General features: G+C 39.2%; 1 protein-coding gene and 2 long non-coding RNA genes across 4 annotated transcripts in view; 2 read left to right on the top strand and 1 right to left on the bottom strand.

Annotated features, from left to right (window-relative positions):
• Window positions 1-14,107, top strand: part of lrch4 (leucine-rich repeats and calponin homology (CH) domain containing 4) — a 52,665-nt gene that overhangs the window by 21,302 nt on the left and 17,256 nt on the right. For both annotated transcript variants that reach the window (XM_051428543.1, XM_051428542.1), the window contains exons 2-9: window positions 2,485-2,629; window positions 4,771-4,900; window positions 5,099-5,204; window positions 6,749-6,995; window positions 7,966-8,062; window positions 8,411-8,522; window positions 8,629-8,738; window positions 8,853-8,899. In XM_051428543.1, coding sequence (XP_051284503.1) covers window positions 2,485-2,629; window positions 4,771-4,900; window positions 5,099-5,204; window positions 6,749-6,995; window positions 7,966-8,062; window positions 8,411-8,522; window positions 8,629-8,738; window positions 8,853-8,899 — 994 coding nt within the window. The remainder of the gene's footprint in view (window positions 1-2,484; window positions 2,630-4,770; window positions 4,901-5,098; window positions 5,205-6,748; window positions 6,996-7,965; window positions 8,063-8,410; window positions 8,523-8,628; window positions 8,739-8,852; window positions 8,900-14,107) is intronic.
• Window positions 9,615-12,035, top strand: LOC127379241 (uncharacterized). The gene is made up of 2 exons (XR_007888276.1): window positions 9,615-10,532; window positions 11,901-12,035. It is a non-coding gene; the product is annotated as an uncharacterized LOC127379241 (long non-coding RNA).
• On the bottom strand, window positions 12,200-13,018 carry LOC127379238 (uncharacterized). The gene is made up of 2 exons (XR_007888273.1): window positions 12,676-13,018; window positions 12,200-12,565 (listed from the first exon to the last, which is right to left on the bottom strand). It is a non-coding gene; the product is annotated as an uncharacterized LOC127379238 (long non-coding RNA).

Raw genomic sequence — 14,107 nt, 5'->3', positions numbered from 1 at the left:
ATCAAAGACTTTTCAAGAAGATTTCAAGAAGAAATCTTCTTGAAAAAAATCTTGAAATTGCTTTTCTAACAAAACCCCCACATATTTACTTTATCACATAAGACAAAGAAAACCTGCTAATTCTTTAATTTCTTTTTGAGTAAAAAAGATTGATGAAGAAAAATGACTCCCAAGGAAAGTCTTAAAAGCTTTCTGCCCCAGTGTAAATCTTGATATAGAGAGATAAAGAACAGAGGATTGAACACTTCAAAATGTAATGGGCAGCTATAACTCTGCCCTACAGTAAATCCCGGATACTAAAAATTGTGATAATGGAAAAACTATTGATGCTTACTCAGCTGTACGATACATATTTTAAGAATGAAGCTACATAATGTCTGTCACATCAGTAAATGATGCTCAGTGGACCATATCCCATTGTTATTAACCTGTTTAACTGTATAGAAGCAAAAGTCACACATTATGTTTTCCTTCTTACAGATTTTTTTCAGTTATAGTCCTCCAAAATAAAAGTCCCCATAGAAGCCCTAACAAAGAGCGGAACTGCCGCCTCCTGCTGCCCTGCTGCTTCCAACAGCGATCAATAAAGAGCCATTGGGCTGTCTGCCATTGACAGACGTCTGTCTCGTCCTGCTGCCAGTGAAAGCTCACTGCTAATGGTGCTTTTTGGAATCACTGCAGCTCTATAGGCAATCTATTGATGCTTTATTGTGTTGCTCACATTCCTTTTATCCCAGTGATACAGATATTTGTGTAGAGAAGAGGATGGGGTCAATACTGAGCGCGCCCTGTAAAATACTGTCATTGGGAAAGGAGGAGGTTTGGGAAGTAGAGGCGATGCTTGGAGGGTAGAGGATTTTTGGGGGGAAGAGACAGGGAAGAAAATAAGGACAGAGAAACCAGCAGTCCATAACACAAGATATTAAATCTACAGTGATATGAATTAGAGAAAAGCAGCAGCAACAACTTACATTGTTTCCCATTTTTACTTAAAGTTAAATCTGTAAGAGTTACTGATTAATTTCCTGTCAATTGATTTTCAATTAGGAAGTGCGTTTAATTTACCAAAGAACAAAGATTTTCCCCAATCATGATTTAACACCTCTACTAAAACTGGAATCATTTCACTATTATTTATACCAATTATGTCACAATTATAACTTCAAATCCTAGTATTTCTGAGAAAAATGTTTCTAAATTAGAAAGGTATATATTTAAATAATGATCAATGATCAATTCTCTTGTGGCATAGGTAGTGCTGCAACTATGGATTATTTTCATTATCAATTAATATCCAGATTGTTTTCAATATCAATGCTCATAAGAATTTCCCAGAGCCCAAAACAACATCTACAAATAGTTTTTTTTGTCCAACCAACACTCCCAAAAGTTCTTAAAGACATTCAAGAAGCTGGGATCAGAAAATGTTTGAAATTTCTGCAGCGAAAAAGCTGTGAAATAGTCCATGTGCGCTGTGCTCAATTGGATTCTTAATGTACATTAGAACTGACTGGTATTCATTGCATCCCTTTATAGGTGGGTGAGAATGGCCTACATACTGTACAGTAACTCTGGAAACAGAAAGCGGGAAGCAGCCAATAGCAGCTATTTTTGGAAATGCTCACCCAGTTTGGTCAGAAGTGGACGAGTGTTTGGCCTTGCCAAGATTCTGTCACAGCAGTGTGGGTTCCCTGCTTGAGGCTGGTGGTTTTGGAAAATGGTGTGGATCCTGTCATATGGCACAAGGATACATCAAACATAAAACCAAAGTATGAACTTGATTGATGTCAATGGGGTTATGATCTCCATTTGGTTTTGGAGACTACAAATTTAGAACCTAAAGCTTGCATTACAGGCTGAGGGCAAGAGATTTGTAACAAAAGATGCTATCTAGTGGCATCAGGGGAATTGTACGATTCTGCATGACCCATTCTTGGAACTAAAAGTCAGGGTATCTCAGCCTCTGCTGTTTTGATTTGGCCCTTTCTTTTTTACTTATTTGTCTCTTGTGAACACTCCAACTTTATGGAAGTACAATACTAACTCACATGAGTATCCCTTTTAAATTCATAAACACAAGTTTGCTCACGAGGACTTAAAGGATTTAATGAAAGTTCTCCTTCTTAGTCTTGTTATTTTCTTATGGCATATTGCCATTATTGGACAGTTGACAGAAAATGTGAGGGGAGAGAGAGGTGAATGACGTGGAAGATAAGTTTACAACTGGGTTCAAAATGGGGATGTTGCCGTTACTTGATCACCTGGATGCACCAAAGTTCTCTTCTTAACAGGATCTTACGTTGACCTTTTTAAAGCAAAAACGTTTTTCAATAGCACGAAACCACAATAGCTGTGACTACGTATGCTCATGCATCCATGCGTTCCTAGTTTCCACAAGCAAATACAGTACTTTCCCTTGGCATATAAATACCAGAGCACCTCTGATGGATCAGTCTAATGTTTGGTCATTTTGTGTGTTTTCAGATCTGTCTAAGAATCGTCTATGTGAGCTGCCGGAGGAGCTCTGTCAGTTCATCTCTCTGGAGACACTGAGCCTTTACCACAATGGGATGCGTTCACTGTCCTCCAGCCTGGGCAACCTCCAGGCCCTCACCTACCTCAACCTCAGGTAACTACAACATACACATGCTGCCATCTGAGCCAGTTAGCTAGTTGTCATTAAACTGCAACTTAAACATTTAATTAGTAAAAGTGTTACTTAAACAAAAGCCTTTGGTGGTCCAAGTAAAATCAAACAAAAGGTATCTGCAGGTCCTGACTGGACTGGTTCACTGCAATGACATCTTGACTCCTCAGAATAAAACACAACATGCAATTGTTAAATTCAGTGTGAGCGAAATGATTCTGTCTAAGGAAAATTGATCCGGGTCCACCCCGCTTGTTCTATTATAGCTTGTGTTTCATTCTAACTAGTTTAACAGGTCTTAAAAAGTTCAAAGATAGACATATCCCTTTTTGAAAAGTCGGAATGCACTAAAACTTCAAAGAACTCTGACAGTTCCATTTCCTTAGTCTCCTCACTTCTGCTATCAAAGATTTGTTACAACTTGTTTTCAACGTTTTGGCCATTATATTTCTGTCAGTTATGGTCACATTGTACTCAAAAGGACTTAAGTAATTGCTGAGATCTTGGACTGCAGACCGTATTCATATGGTGTGTTAATATTCAACACTGTGAGATAAAAGTATGACATGTGGTCTCCCATTACCAAACACAGCGTACAAGAGAAAAAGAAATCTACACAGAAACAGAATGTTGACTTCATTTGCTCTGTATTTTGTTGTGGTTAAAAAACTACAGAGTAATGTCTCAGCAACATTCCAGCAGTTTCCTTTCACAGATTGCATGTTCTGCTGAATGTTGACAGGTTATCTGGAGTACTGATCCTACAGAGCTTTAGTTCAAAATCTGTTTGGGGGAGATGAGGAAAAATGACACACACAGGCTGCCAAGTTAAGGGTAATTAAGACCAAAACAACCAATAACAGGCTATAAAGTTATGGAATATATTGTTCAGCACTTTTTAGCTGAATAATGTTTCCTCGTGGCTCTGTAGCCAAGTTTCATAGCCCAGACCAGTCTGCAGCCTGGTGGTTGGCAACAACAAATGTATCACTTTATTTGGAAAATCTAAAAATGAGTGCAACTAAAGTATAAACACTGTGTGGGGCGGCACAATGGGGTAAAAAATATCATGCAATTATTTTGACAGTTACTATGATTACGATATGATTCTGATGATTCTTTTAGCAGGAATGCTCATTTTTGCATCAGTTTTCATTTTCACTTAAAAAAATCATTGCTGTGACATTTGTAGGGGCCTGTACTGAACAAACATCTGGAAAACAAGATTTGTAGACGGAGGCATCTCTGCAGAACTACAGTATTTCATTATAATGCTGTGTGTCACACATTTGACCTTTTTTTTAATTAAAAAAATAGCAGCTTCTGAGATTTTTTCTCAGCTTTTGTAACTTAGCCATATTGCAATCTCAATCATTTTGGATCAATTGTGCAGCCGAGGGCACGCACAACACTGGTATGTATGAAAGTCTTGGGTTCAAAGCTTGCTGGTATAAAGTTGAACCAATCAATCAATTGCAATTATCCTTTAAAAGTTGCACTTTAGCACACTGCAGCAGTGGACTCGTTGCATCCATTTCACAGTTAGCAGTTTGCAGGTGCACAACGCCTCTAAAGCACAGCTGCTGTCTGAAAACTTCATTTGAACTTCAGTGTTTGTTTATGCTGGAGATGAAGAGAGGCCGTCCAAATCCTGTCCAAACCTTCTTAGAACAACAGAACCACACTGACACTCCTCTCTCCTCCACACTGTCATTTTTACTGTTGCTAGGAGACCAGAACAAACCTCCAGGTGGCTGGTAATACAGGCAGCAAAAGTGTAAGCTCAAAGCAAATATACTCTATAACAAGAAATAACAAAGACAAAGTGTAGCTGAACATTGTGACAGGCTAGCTAGTTAGCTACCAACTACAAGAAAATACATAAAACATTTCACTTTTATGAAGGTTTTAAACAAGAGTATATATTTTGAAATCCAATTCACCCTTGCACCAGGCCCAGATGGATGTCAAGGAAGTGTATTTATCATAATAGATTGTACAATGAAGTGAAAGTTGACAGTCCCTTCATGCTACACACACAGAAAAGGTAATTCAATTTTCAGTAGAACAACATATGAAATGCCACTTCAATGACTTTACTGTGTGTGTGCTTGTCTCCACAGTCGTAATCTTCTGTCCAGTTTACCCCCATCGGTGTTTCAGCTCCCCCTCCTGCGAGTGCTCATCGTCAGCAACAACAAGCTGTGTTCACTGCCTGCCTCCATATACTCCCTCACACACCTCCGTCAGCTGGTATGATACACACACTTAGATTCACAGAGTTTAAACACAAGCCAGCCGATTTCTGTCCCTTTGGGTTGTAGTCAGAAGTTCATACTTACGGTTTTAAAAATGAAAAGCAAGAGGGTCTAAAGATCCATTTGTGATATAATAAAACATGTCAGTGGTCTTATCAGTTGTCTGCAGTTTCAAATTCTGTCTCTCTCTCAGGATGTAAGCTGCAATGAGCTGCAGTGTTTGCCAGCAGAGCTCGGCCAGCTAGAGTGTCTGAGGGACCTAAACCTGAGGAGAAACCAGCTCACCACTTTGCCTGAAGGTATCGACACACTTGACCCCATCCATTGACCTCAAACCTCCTCTCCTCTGCTCATATTCCTTCCATCCAGCACATTTTTTAGTGCTCTTTGATGAACCCGAGTAACCCCAGAATCCTCAGCAATGTCTTTGTCCAGTGATTCTTCAATTGATATTGAGTGCATCTATAACTATACAAAAAGATAAAGATATCTTACTAATACTGAGCTTTGTTAAGCCTGCAAAATATAACTAACACCCGAAGCAATACTAGCTCTCTGTTTACCATGGATTGTAATGTAGAATCTCAACAAGTCACACAGTAATTGCATCATTACTGTGAGCTATCGATTGTTTACATGTAAAAGTATTGAACTGCTTCTGCCTATTAGTCTTCAGCCTAATGGATCTTACACCACTAGCTTGCTTGTTTACCGTAATGAAGTTAAAAGTAATGTTACAGTATATTGTTGCAGATTGTTAAACGTGACTTTTCATAGTTTTATTAATAATAATAATTGCTGTCAAACCTGTAACCATAATGAGAGGAACAGACCGTGTGCGTGTGCGTGTGTGTGTGTGTGTACTGTGTCTATAAACGGTTGAAAAAAGTAAAAAGATAGTTCTTATAGATAGACAAGTCCTGCATTTGATATCTTACTTTTCTGCCAACACTTATGTACTTTAACTTACTCAAAGTAAACATACTCATTGGGCAAACTGTCCCTTTTTACACAAAAATGGAAATAATAGTTTTCTTCATAGTTGATTTATATGTTGAATAACTTACTGATATGGCATTGAGTTGGGAAATTACCATCTGCAAAAGGTGCGATAGCATGTGTTACACTATTGTGGTACTCAAAATATTTTCCTGAGGTTGGCAGGTCTGTATGTCATACTCTGTTCTCTAACATCAGGCATTCACCAATTACATCCAATTGCCTCCATTTTCCAGTTCCAGGTAACGGGACAGACATTCCTTCCTCCAGTTATACACTATTCCACTGATCAGCAAGTAGAGAAGATGACTGCAAGCCAGTACACATGGATATAGCCTATCTAGAATTCAAAATCTTTTTTAAATCAGCTTTGCAAATATTTGAAGTGGAGGAAAAACAACGTCAAGGATACACACAATGCATTTTGGGGAGAAAGACTGAATGTAAACCGAACTTTTGTTCTCCACAGGGCACCTTTTAAGTGTAATCACAGAAAAAATTCAAGATAAGTGTATCACTTAAAGTCTACTGAAGTGTAATCGCTGAAAGCCAGGAGGAGTATACTGCATTGTGAGAGTTTTTGTTCAGTCGCAAAGAACTGATACCTGAAATGGTTTGAAGTGTCAGCTAAAGTGTAGGAATTGACAAGAGTATAGCTGTCAGCTCAGAAACTACAGAAATAACTATTAGAACTATAATAAGTGTCAACAATGACTTTAATTAACCAAGCCAGCACTGAAACTGAACTATGTATATGAAAATAAATGAAGATATAGGTGAGTACCAACAATTAGAGGCCCAAATGACACTATATAACATATTCCCCTCTCTTTGCATCATTCAGAAATATCCGAGCTACCCCTTGTCCGGCTCGACGTGTCCTGCAACCGTATTTCCCACGTGCCCTTGTGCTACCGCCACCTCCGCCATCTCCAGAGCATCTCACTGGACAACAACCCGCTGCAAATGCCACCTGCGCAGATCTGCTCCAAGGGCAAATACCACATCTTCAAGTACCTCAACATGGAGGCCTGCAAGAGGAGCCAGGAGGAGATGGAGAGACACCTGAGACCCACTGGATTTAACAGCTGGTGAGGAGAACTGGAGGGAGGAAGCAAGGAACTAAAGGGAGGAAGAGATGCTCAGGGAGTAGCAGAAAGGATGAAAGAACAAGCACATTTGCACTGGTCAAATTTGATAGAATATCCTGACAATTTTAAGTATATTTCAGACTATGAATACCAGATAGTAGAATATTATTTTGATGGGCTTTAGATGTGTTTGTAGGTGTATTTTTAGGGCTGTACCAAAAAGTCTGAATCATTCATAATGTTGACATTCAAATTCTAAATTAGCATTTGAAAGCAAATAATCTCTCCCAAAATGTTGGACTATTCCTTTAACAAACCAGTAGGAAAGAGTGTTTCATGGAGCCACACTTTGTAGTCTTCTAGTCATGAATAAGTATTGTTTACCGATAGTGGCAGCTACTGCACCTATTCATTATAGGATAATGGACTTATGGAAATAAATATATTTTTGCAACCACAATAGGCACATTGGGCTCTTATGCCAAAAAATGAACGATGTGAACATGAGGTAAGATGGCAGGAGGTACAGTGAATATAGAAAAGGGAAATGGATGACAATGAAAGGGTATGATAACTAAGAGGAAGCAGGGTTTATCAAATATTTATAAACTCGGAATGGAACCCGTTTAGCTGCCTAGTGAGCCATTTCCATGAAATAGACAGCACCAAGGACAGAGATAAGAGAACATTTGACAATAGAGCTCTGAGTCTGATCTGGAGGAGAAAACATGAGTCACTGCCCTTTAGACTAATAAACCACAATCTAACAGTCTGTCAACAAGACTGCTGCTGTGTATTTACTTCTGTGTGTGTGTGTGTGTGTGTGTGTGTGTGTGTGTGTGTGTGTGTGTGTGTGTGTGTGTGTGTGTGTGTGTGTGTGTGTGTGTGTGTGTGTGTGTGTGTGTGTGTGTGTGTGTGTGTGTGTGTGTGTGTGTTTAACTTAATGTGTGCTCTACATGTTTCCCTGCAGCCTGTCAGAGCAGGAGCTGTTTACAGGCCAGTTCGGGGGGCTGGACTCTGGCTTTAACAGTGTGGATAGCGGCAGCAAACGGTGGTCTGGGAATGAGGTATTACTGAACGCACACGGCCATTTATACACTGCCCTAACATGTCCTGAGTAACTACATTATATTAATCAAACAGAACTGTGTATAATGATGCTGCATCGAAATATCAGATTTGAGGAAAAAATGTATGTATGATGAAATGTATAGGTGATTGGGAAGCTGAGTAATATTATAAACCAGGTTAATGTCATTGAACTTGTTCACACTGATGTCAGTCAACCTGAAACAATATCTATTGCTTTATTTTAGGTGAAAACAACAATACAAATACAGCCTATCTATCTGCATTGTTGGCAATCAACTACTGATCAATAACTCAATGACTGCCTGTCTTGTCTCTGTGTTCAGTCAGCAGATGACTTCTCAGAGCGTTCCCTACGCCTGGCTGAGGTCAGCAGAGACCAGAGGAACCTGGAGGAGGAGGATGAGGAGGATGGATCTCCTCTGGAAGCTAGCAAGGGTGAGGAAGCACACCGGAAAATCTGTGTTTTCCAGCCAGAAACGTTCCTGAAAAAGTAGAATTGTTTGCACATTTAGAGAAAATGTCCTCTCCCTGCTCTTTGCAGTAAACGGAGAGGCCGAGCATGTCGACTTCATTGACAGCATTGTGACGGAGGAAGAGGAGGAGGAGATCAGGATAGATCCACCCACGCCTACTCTCACAGCCCCTCCTCTGGTACTCATTCACACACTGATCAGCAGTTGTGTCAGATCCTCTTGTTGCTCAACATCTTGCCTTGTATCTTCTCTTAGAACAGGGAAGTAATTGATTACGTCACTGATTTCTTAGGAGCAGAAGGAGAACTCTTCACCACCACAGGACTCAACAGTATGCAGGTAAGACTTTGCATGGCACTGCTTAGTTTCTAGCAGAATAAACTAAAGTAAGTTTACAACACAAAACAGGAATATTGGTTTGTGGCACAGGACTGAAATATTGGTATAAAGCTCAACAGGAATATTGGTTTTATTTAATTCAATTCAATTGTGTTTGTATAGCACCAATTCATAACAGAAAATAGAGCAGGTCTAGACTGTACTTCTTATAACATTATTTTTTTAGAGAGAGAGAGAATTTTACAGGGAGCCAGTGCAGAGAAGCTAGTACAGGAGAGATGTGATCTATTTTCCTAGTTCCTGTCAGTACTCGTGCTGCAGCGTTTTGAATTAATTGGAGCGTCTTAATGGACTTATTGGGTCAGCTTGATAATAAAGAGTTGCAGTAATCCAGCCTAGAAGTAACAAATGCATGGATTAGTTTTTCTGCATCCGCCTGTAACAGGATGTGTCTAATTTTTGTAATGTTACGTAAATGAAAAAGTCATGGGGAAATTCCCTATGTGGGAATTAAAGGACATGTCCTGATCGATTTTTAAAGCGCAAACCAGGAAAAATAGTTAACAGCTAATTTGGAATATTGATGTATACACAAAAAAAAAAAAATTTTTTTTTAAAAAAAAAAAAAAAAATTTTTTTATAATATTTTTTAAAAAATTGGTTAAAAAAAAAAATTTTATTTTTTTTAAAAAGGTTATCCCCATTTTAGTTTGAAAGGAGGAAAAACCTAGCTGCAATGGCCTCTATGGCTTAAAGGTAAATGTATGTAGAACCTCTTACCACACCCAAAAACAATTGCACAGGGTGTGAAAAAAAGCTTGTTGTCATAGTTATAAAGCAGGGCAAGCCCACGGTTATATTTTCTAATTTAATTTGCCACTAGATGTCACAGTAGAGCAGCAGCATCTCATACCCAAACAATAGCCGCTACTGCCGACCAGACAGTCATTTTCCCTAGTAGAAAATCGTAAAACGCACCAAACTGGACAGAAATAAAATAATCTTTTTCAGTCTGTTCAACCATCACTTGGTCTAAATAAAACCCTTAAAGGGAACATATTATGCAAAACCAACTTTTTAATCATTTGATTATGTACATTTGGGACTCTGGAGGGCCTATCAGCAGGCAAAGTGTGAAGAAAAATGACTCAGTCATGTTTTTGTGGGCTGCCTCAGTCAAAATACAGGAGATAAAACACGCAATGTAGACTTCGCACCAACTGTGATGTCACACTTTGGTTTGCGACCTTTGACCGCGAATGTTGCCACCCCTTCCAGGAAGTTTTGACAATCGGAGCTCCGCCATTGTTACTATAAAAGAGCAAGCTAGCGGAGAACAAGCAAGCGAGCCCAGCCAGCAGCCTGCAGCCTAATGTCTGGGCAAAGGCTTTCAGCAGGCAAACCGTTCAGTCATTGTCTGCACAGCCCAACACTAATTTAAATACGTATGAGCCACTGGATTTATTTTTATTTTTGACGGCAATGTCCGTCGGAAAAAACGGAATGTGTGTGAACCACTTCGTGTCGGACTGTTTGAACAACCTCGCTCAGTACAACACTGGACTGGCTGAAAACTGTTCCTGAAAGAGGGATTGTACCAACTGTCTGTGGAGAGACGGCAGAGGAAGTAACTGTAAGTATTTTTAAGAATTTATGCTTTGTTTTTCATTGTTGTGTAACGCTAGCACATGCTAACCGTTGTTAGCTACAGGAGCCTCAGTGATGCTAATGTAGTTATTGTTTGTTAAATGTTTGTTAAATGTGTGCAACATGAACATGAAACTTATAAGGTGAAGTTAATTTATTAAGCCAGCTGGTGCAGATGTCTCCATATTCTCCCCTGCTGATATTTTTCTGCTGAGATTCACACAAAGTTTATGCCGAGAAGCACCAAGCTTCGTGTCGGGGGGCTCCGTAACTCCGTAACTCCGTAACTGTTGTGGGTTTTGTGACCGGGGTTAAATTGGCTTTATGTTGGTCTGTATTTTGTTAAACGTGCTCAGTCAGTAATATGTTTGTGTCGCTGTTAGAAAGAGCAGAGAACCTCCAAGCTAACAAACTGTAGCCGCTCATCAGCTGTTAGCTCGTCGAGCAGCATAGAACAGGGAAGATAACGTTAGTTAACGTTAGGTTTGATTGTCTTTAACCTGGTAACTTACATATCTGCTGGGTAGCTAAGTATCTGTTCACCGTGTGGATCAATACAGCTGTTCTCAGGAGAAGACACTGTACTGTGTATAAATTCAGCAGCGGAGGTCATTTGTTTGGTAGGATTGTAGCTTTGATTAGCACACAGCAGCTCTGTGATTTCTTGTATGTGCTAACGTTACTTCAGCTAGCGCTAGCGCTCAGGTGTGTGTGTGTGTGTGTGTGTGTGTGTGTGTGTGTGTGTGTGCTGCTGTATGTAAATGTACCGGAGGTAAAGATAGAGCTACCGTGAGAGAGAAATAGTCAAACTGTGATCAAGCCTCCTTAGAAGCTAACAAAATACAGAGAGTAAGTTATGGTGATTATTGTTCATGATGCTTCTTGTGTAACTTTCGACTGACGTGCTAACGTTAACTCAGCTAGCGTTAGCTTTGTTGTTTCTCTGAAGCCGTTCTTCTGCTTCGTTCAGGTGTGTGTGTGTGTGTGTGCTGCTGTATGTAAATTAACTTGATCAACATGCACCAAAGTTAACAATAGAGCTACTGTGAGAGAGAAATAGTCAAACTGCAGGGATTCATTAGTCTAGTAATATTCTGTAACTTTGAGCAGCACCCAGCAGCTGGGGTTGCTCACTAGGCTTTTTGTGGAGTCAAACCGCGACGAATAAAAGTTTTCTGATTCATATATTTAGCGTTACTGCAGTACTGCTATTACTGACGATATAAGTGTAGGTCCAGTGTAACATCTCATCCTCATATCATCTCGTATTGTATTATAAACAACACTGAGGCTCACTGCTAAATGTCTGTTTCTGCTGTCTTACAAGTAACACTGAATCTGCCTTGTTTTACAGGTGACCTGATGAAGCTCAGGTGTTCCTGGACCCATCAGAGGACAACAGTTTACATAAAAGTTATAGCTTTGTTACTTACAACATGTGTAATTGGAATATGAATGAAACATGAATAAAGTGTTTTACTTTTAAGAAGAGTTTTGGTCATTTTTTAAATTCAGTAATAAGTGTGGTTTTATATAAATAACATGTTATTTCACAGAGGTTTTATGAAGATTTGAAAACCTGGTTCGTGTAACATCAATATGAAAATGTTAAACCTGTATTAATGACTGTAAGCAACACAATACATTACTGTCTCACATTCAAACTTTATTATGTTGGAAGATAAATGACATGACAATATATAATATAAATGATAGAATATTCAGTATATATACAGTATTTTTAATGGGGTTCAAACATAATTGCAGCTTTTACACATATCTGAAGGTTAACTTTGGTAGTAATACTTTCAAGTTAAAATATCAGACTATGAAATATGGACACAGTACAGTTAGTTACTTCGCAGTTTTTAAACCACATAAACAAGTTACTTTATTAGATGAGTAATTCCTTCAGTTATGTTGACATACATACAACATACAGGATAAAGTATTGCGGGCATATAATATGTTTAACTTCACTGGGCTGTGTAGACTGTAGGTCACTGCTCACTGCTGTACCTGTAAAGACAAGCATAAAACACAGTGTTGGTTCTCATAGTTAAAGTATAAACACTAACATTATGTGATAGATAGAGGTTAATATATATAATTAATATAGCAGTATTTACCTGAGGAAAACGTCACAGAAAGCTGTAATCCTGATTGTTGATGTTGTTCATTTCTCCGTGATTTCAGGTCAGACTCCCGCTCTAACATGTCCGGTGGTGAAGTTTTCGGTTTAGAAGCAGTTATAGAATTAATATCGACGGTAGAAATGCAGCTAAACTCAGTAGCAGTGAGGAGCTAACTGCTGGCAATGCTGAGGCGGAAGTGGGAGGGGCCGGAGTGTCATCCACGTGAGCCGCGTCATAATGCCAACCAATCAGAGCAGACTGGGCTTTTTCGGGAGGGGGGCCTTAAAGAGACAGGAGCTAAAACAGAGCGTTTCAGACAGAGGCTGAAAAGAGCTGATCAACTATAGGCAGTATAAGAAAAATAATGTGTTTTTTGAACATTAAAACATCTAAACCTTTTGTAGTAGAGCCACAAAATACAATTATGGACCTGAAAAGGGGCATAATATGTCTCCTTTAATTCACAGAATGAGATGAGATAACAGCTGCAAAACAGGCTGCTCTGACTGCCATATAACATTAGCTAATTCCTTCAAAGCACATCCACTAAAAGTATTTTACAGAGATAGACCTTTTGTTTAACCACAAACAGCCGTAGTACTGCTCGCCACCAGACACAAAAATGGTAATTCTATTTTGCAATTGTCTTGATATCAGAACTCCTTCAAAGTGGACAAACTAAAACTCACCAAAACTGTCTTTGTTTTGTCTTTCCACTGTTTCAACAATCACTAACGCTGGATGATAATTTAATCACAGACAAAGAAAAACAACAGTTTCAGTTGCTCTACTTAGTTGGAAATGGAACTCACATGCACTAATGTGTACATGCGGCCAGACCAGATTTGTAAACAAACCACCAAGTGGCTGCGATAACAACATGGTGTCCTGTGCAGAGAATGACGTCACTCCCTTTGCCTGACTCCAATATATGTTTACATAGCGAATAGTTGTTTGCTACTATATTCATGTTTTCAATCTTATGATTATAATCTTTAAAGCGCAAAACAATATTCATTGTAGCACAAAAAAGGAGTATATTGTGGAAGAAGCCACTGTTCTTTCAGATGGCAGATGGAGTAAAAAGCGATCGAAAAATATTACTGCAAGTTTATTTATCCTCTTCAGGGAGGGGCGAGGAACGACGAGAAGCAAAAGGCTTTATGGGAAGTGTCTCCATAATGACCTCAACCAAGGTCTCATTTGTTTACAGTTCTTGTGGCGTTTTTTATTTGAAAAGCATTTACATATTGCCTTTAATTCTGCTCAGCCTGTTTGTGCGACAGTTCTTCATCTAAACTCAGCAGTGTGTTGGTTCTTCTGGTTGGAAACCGTGTACTCAGTCACTCCAAGTGACAAAGATGGACAAGGTTTTATCACTTTTTCTCTCTCTTTTCCTCCCTTGTTTTACAAGGTCACTTTACAG

Source organism: Dicentrarchus labrax, unplaced genomic scaffold (assembly GCF_905237075.1).
Source record: "Dicentrarchus labrax unplaced genomic scaffold, dlabrax2021, whole genome shotgun sequence".
NCBI classification, from domain to species: domain Eukaryota; kingdom Metazoa; phylum Chordata; class Actinopteri; family Moronidae; genus Dicentrarchus; species Dicentrarchus labrax.
The sequence above is the reverse complement of the archived record's forward strand: the minus strand, read 5'-3'. Positions and strand labels throughout refer to the sequence as shown.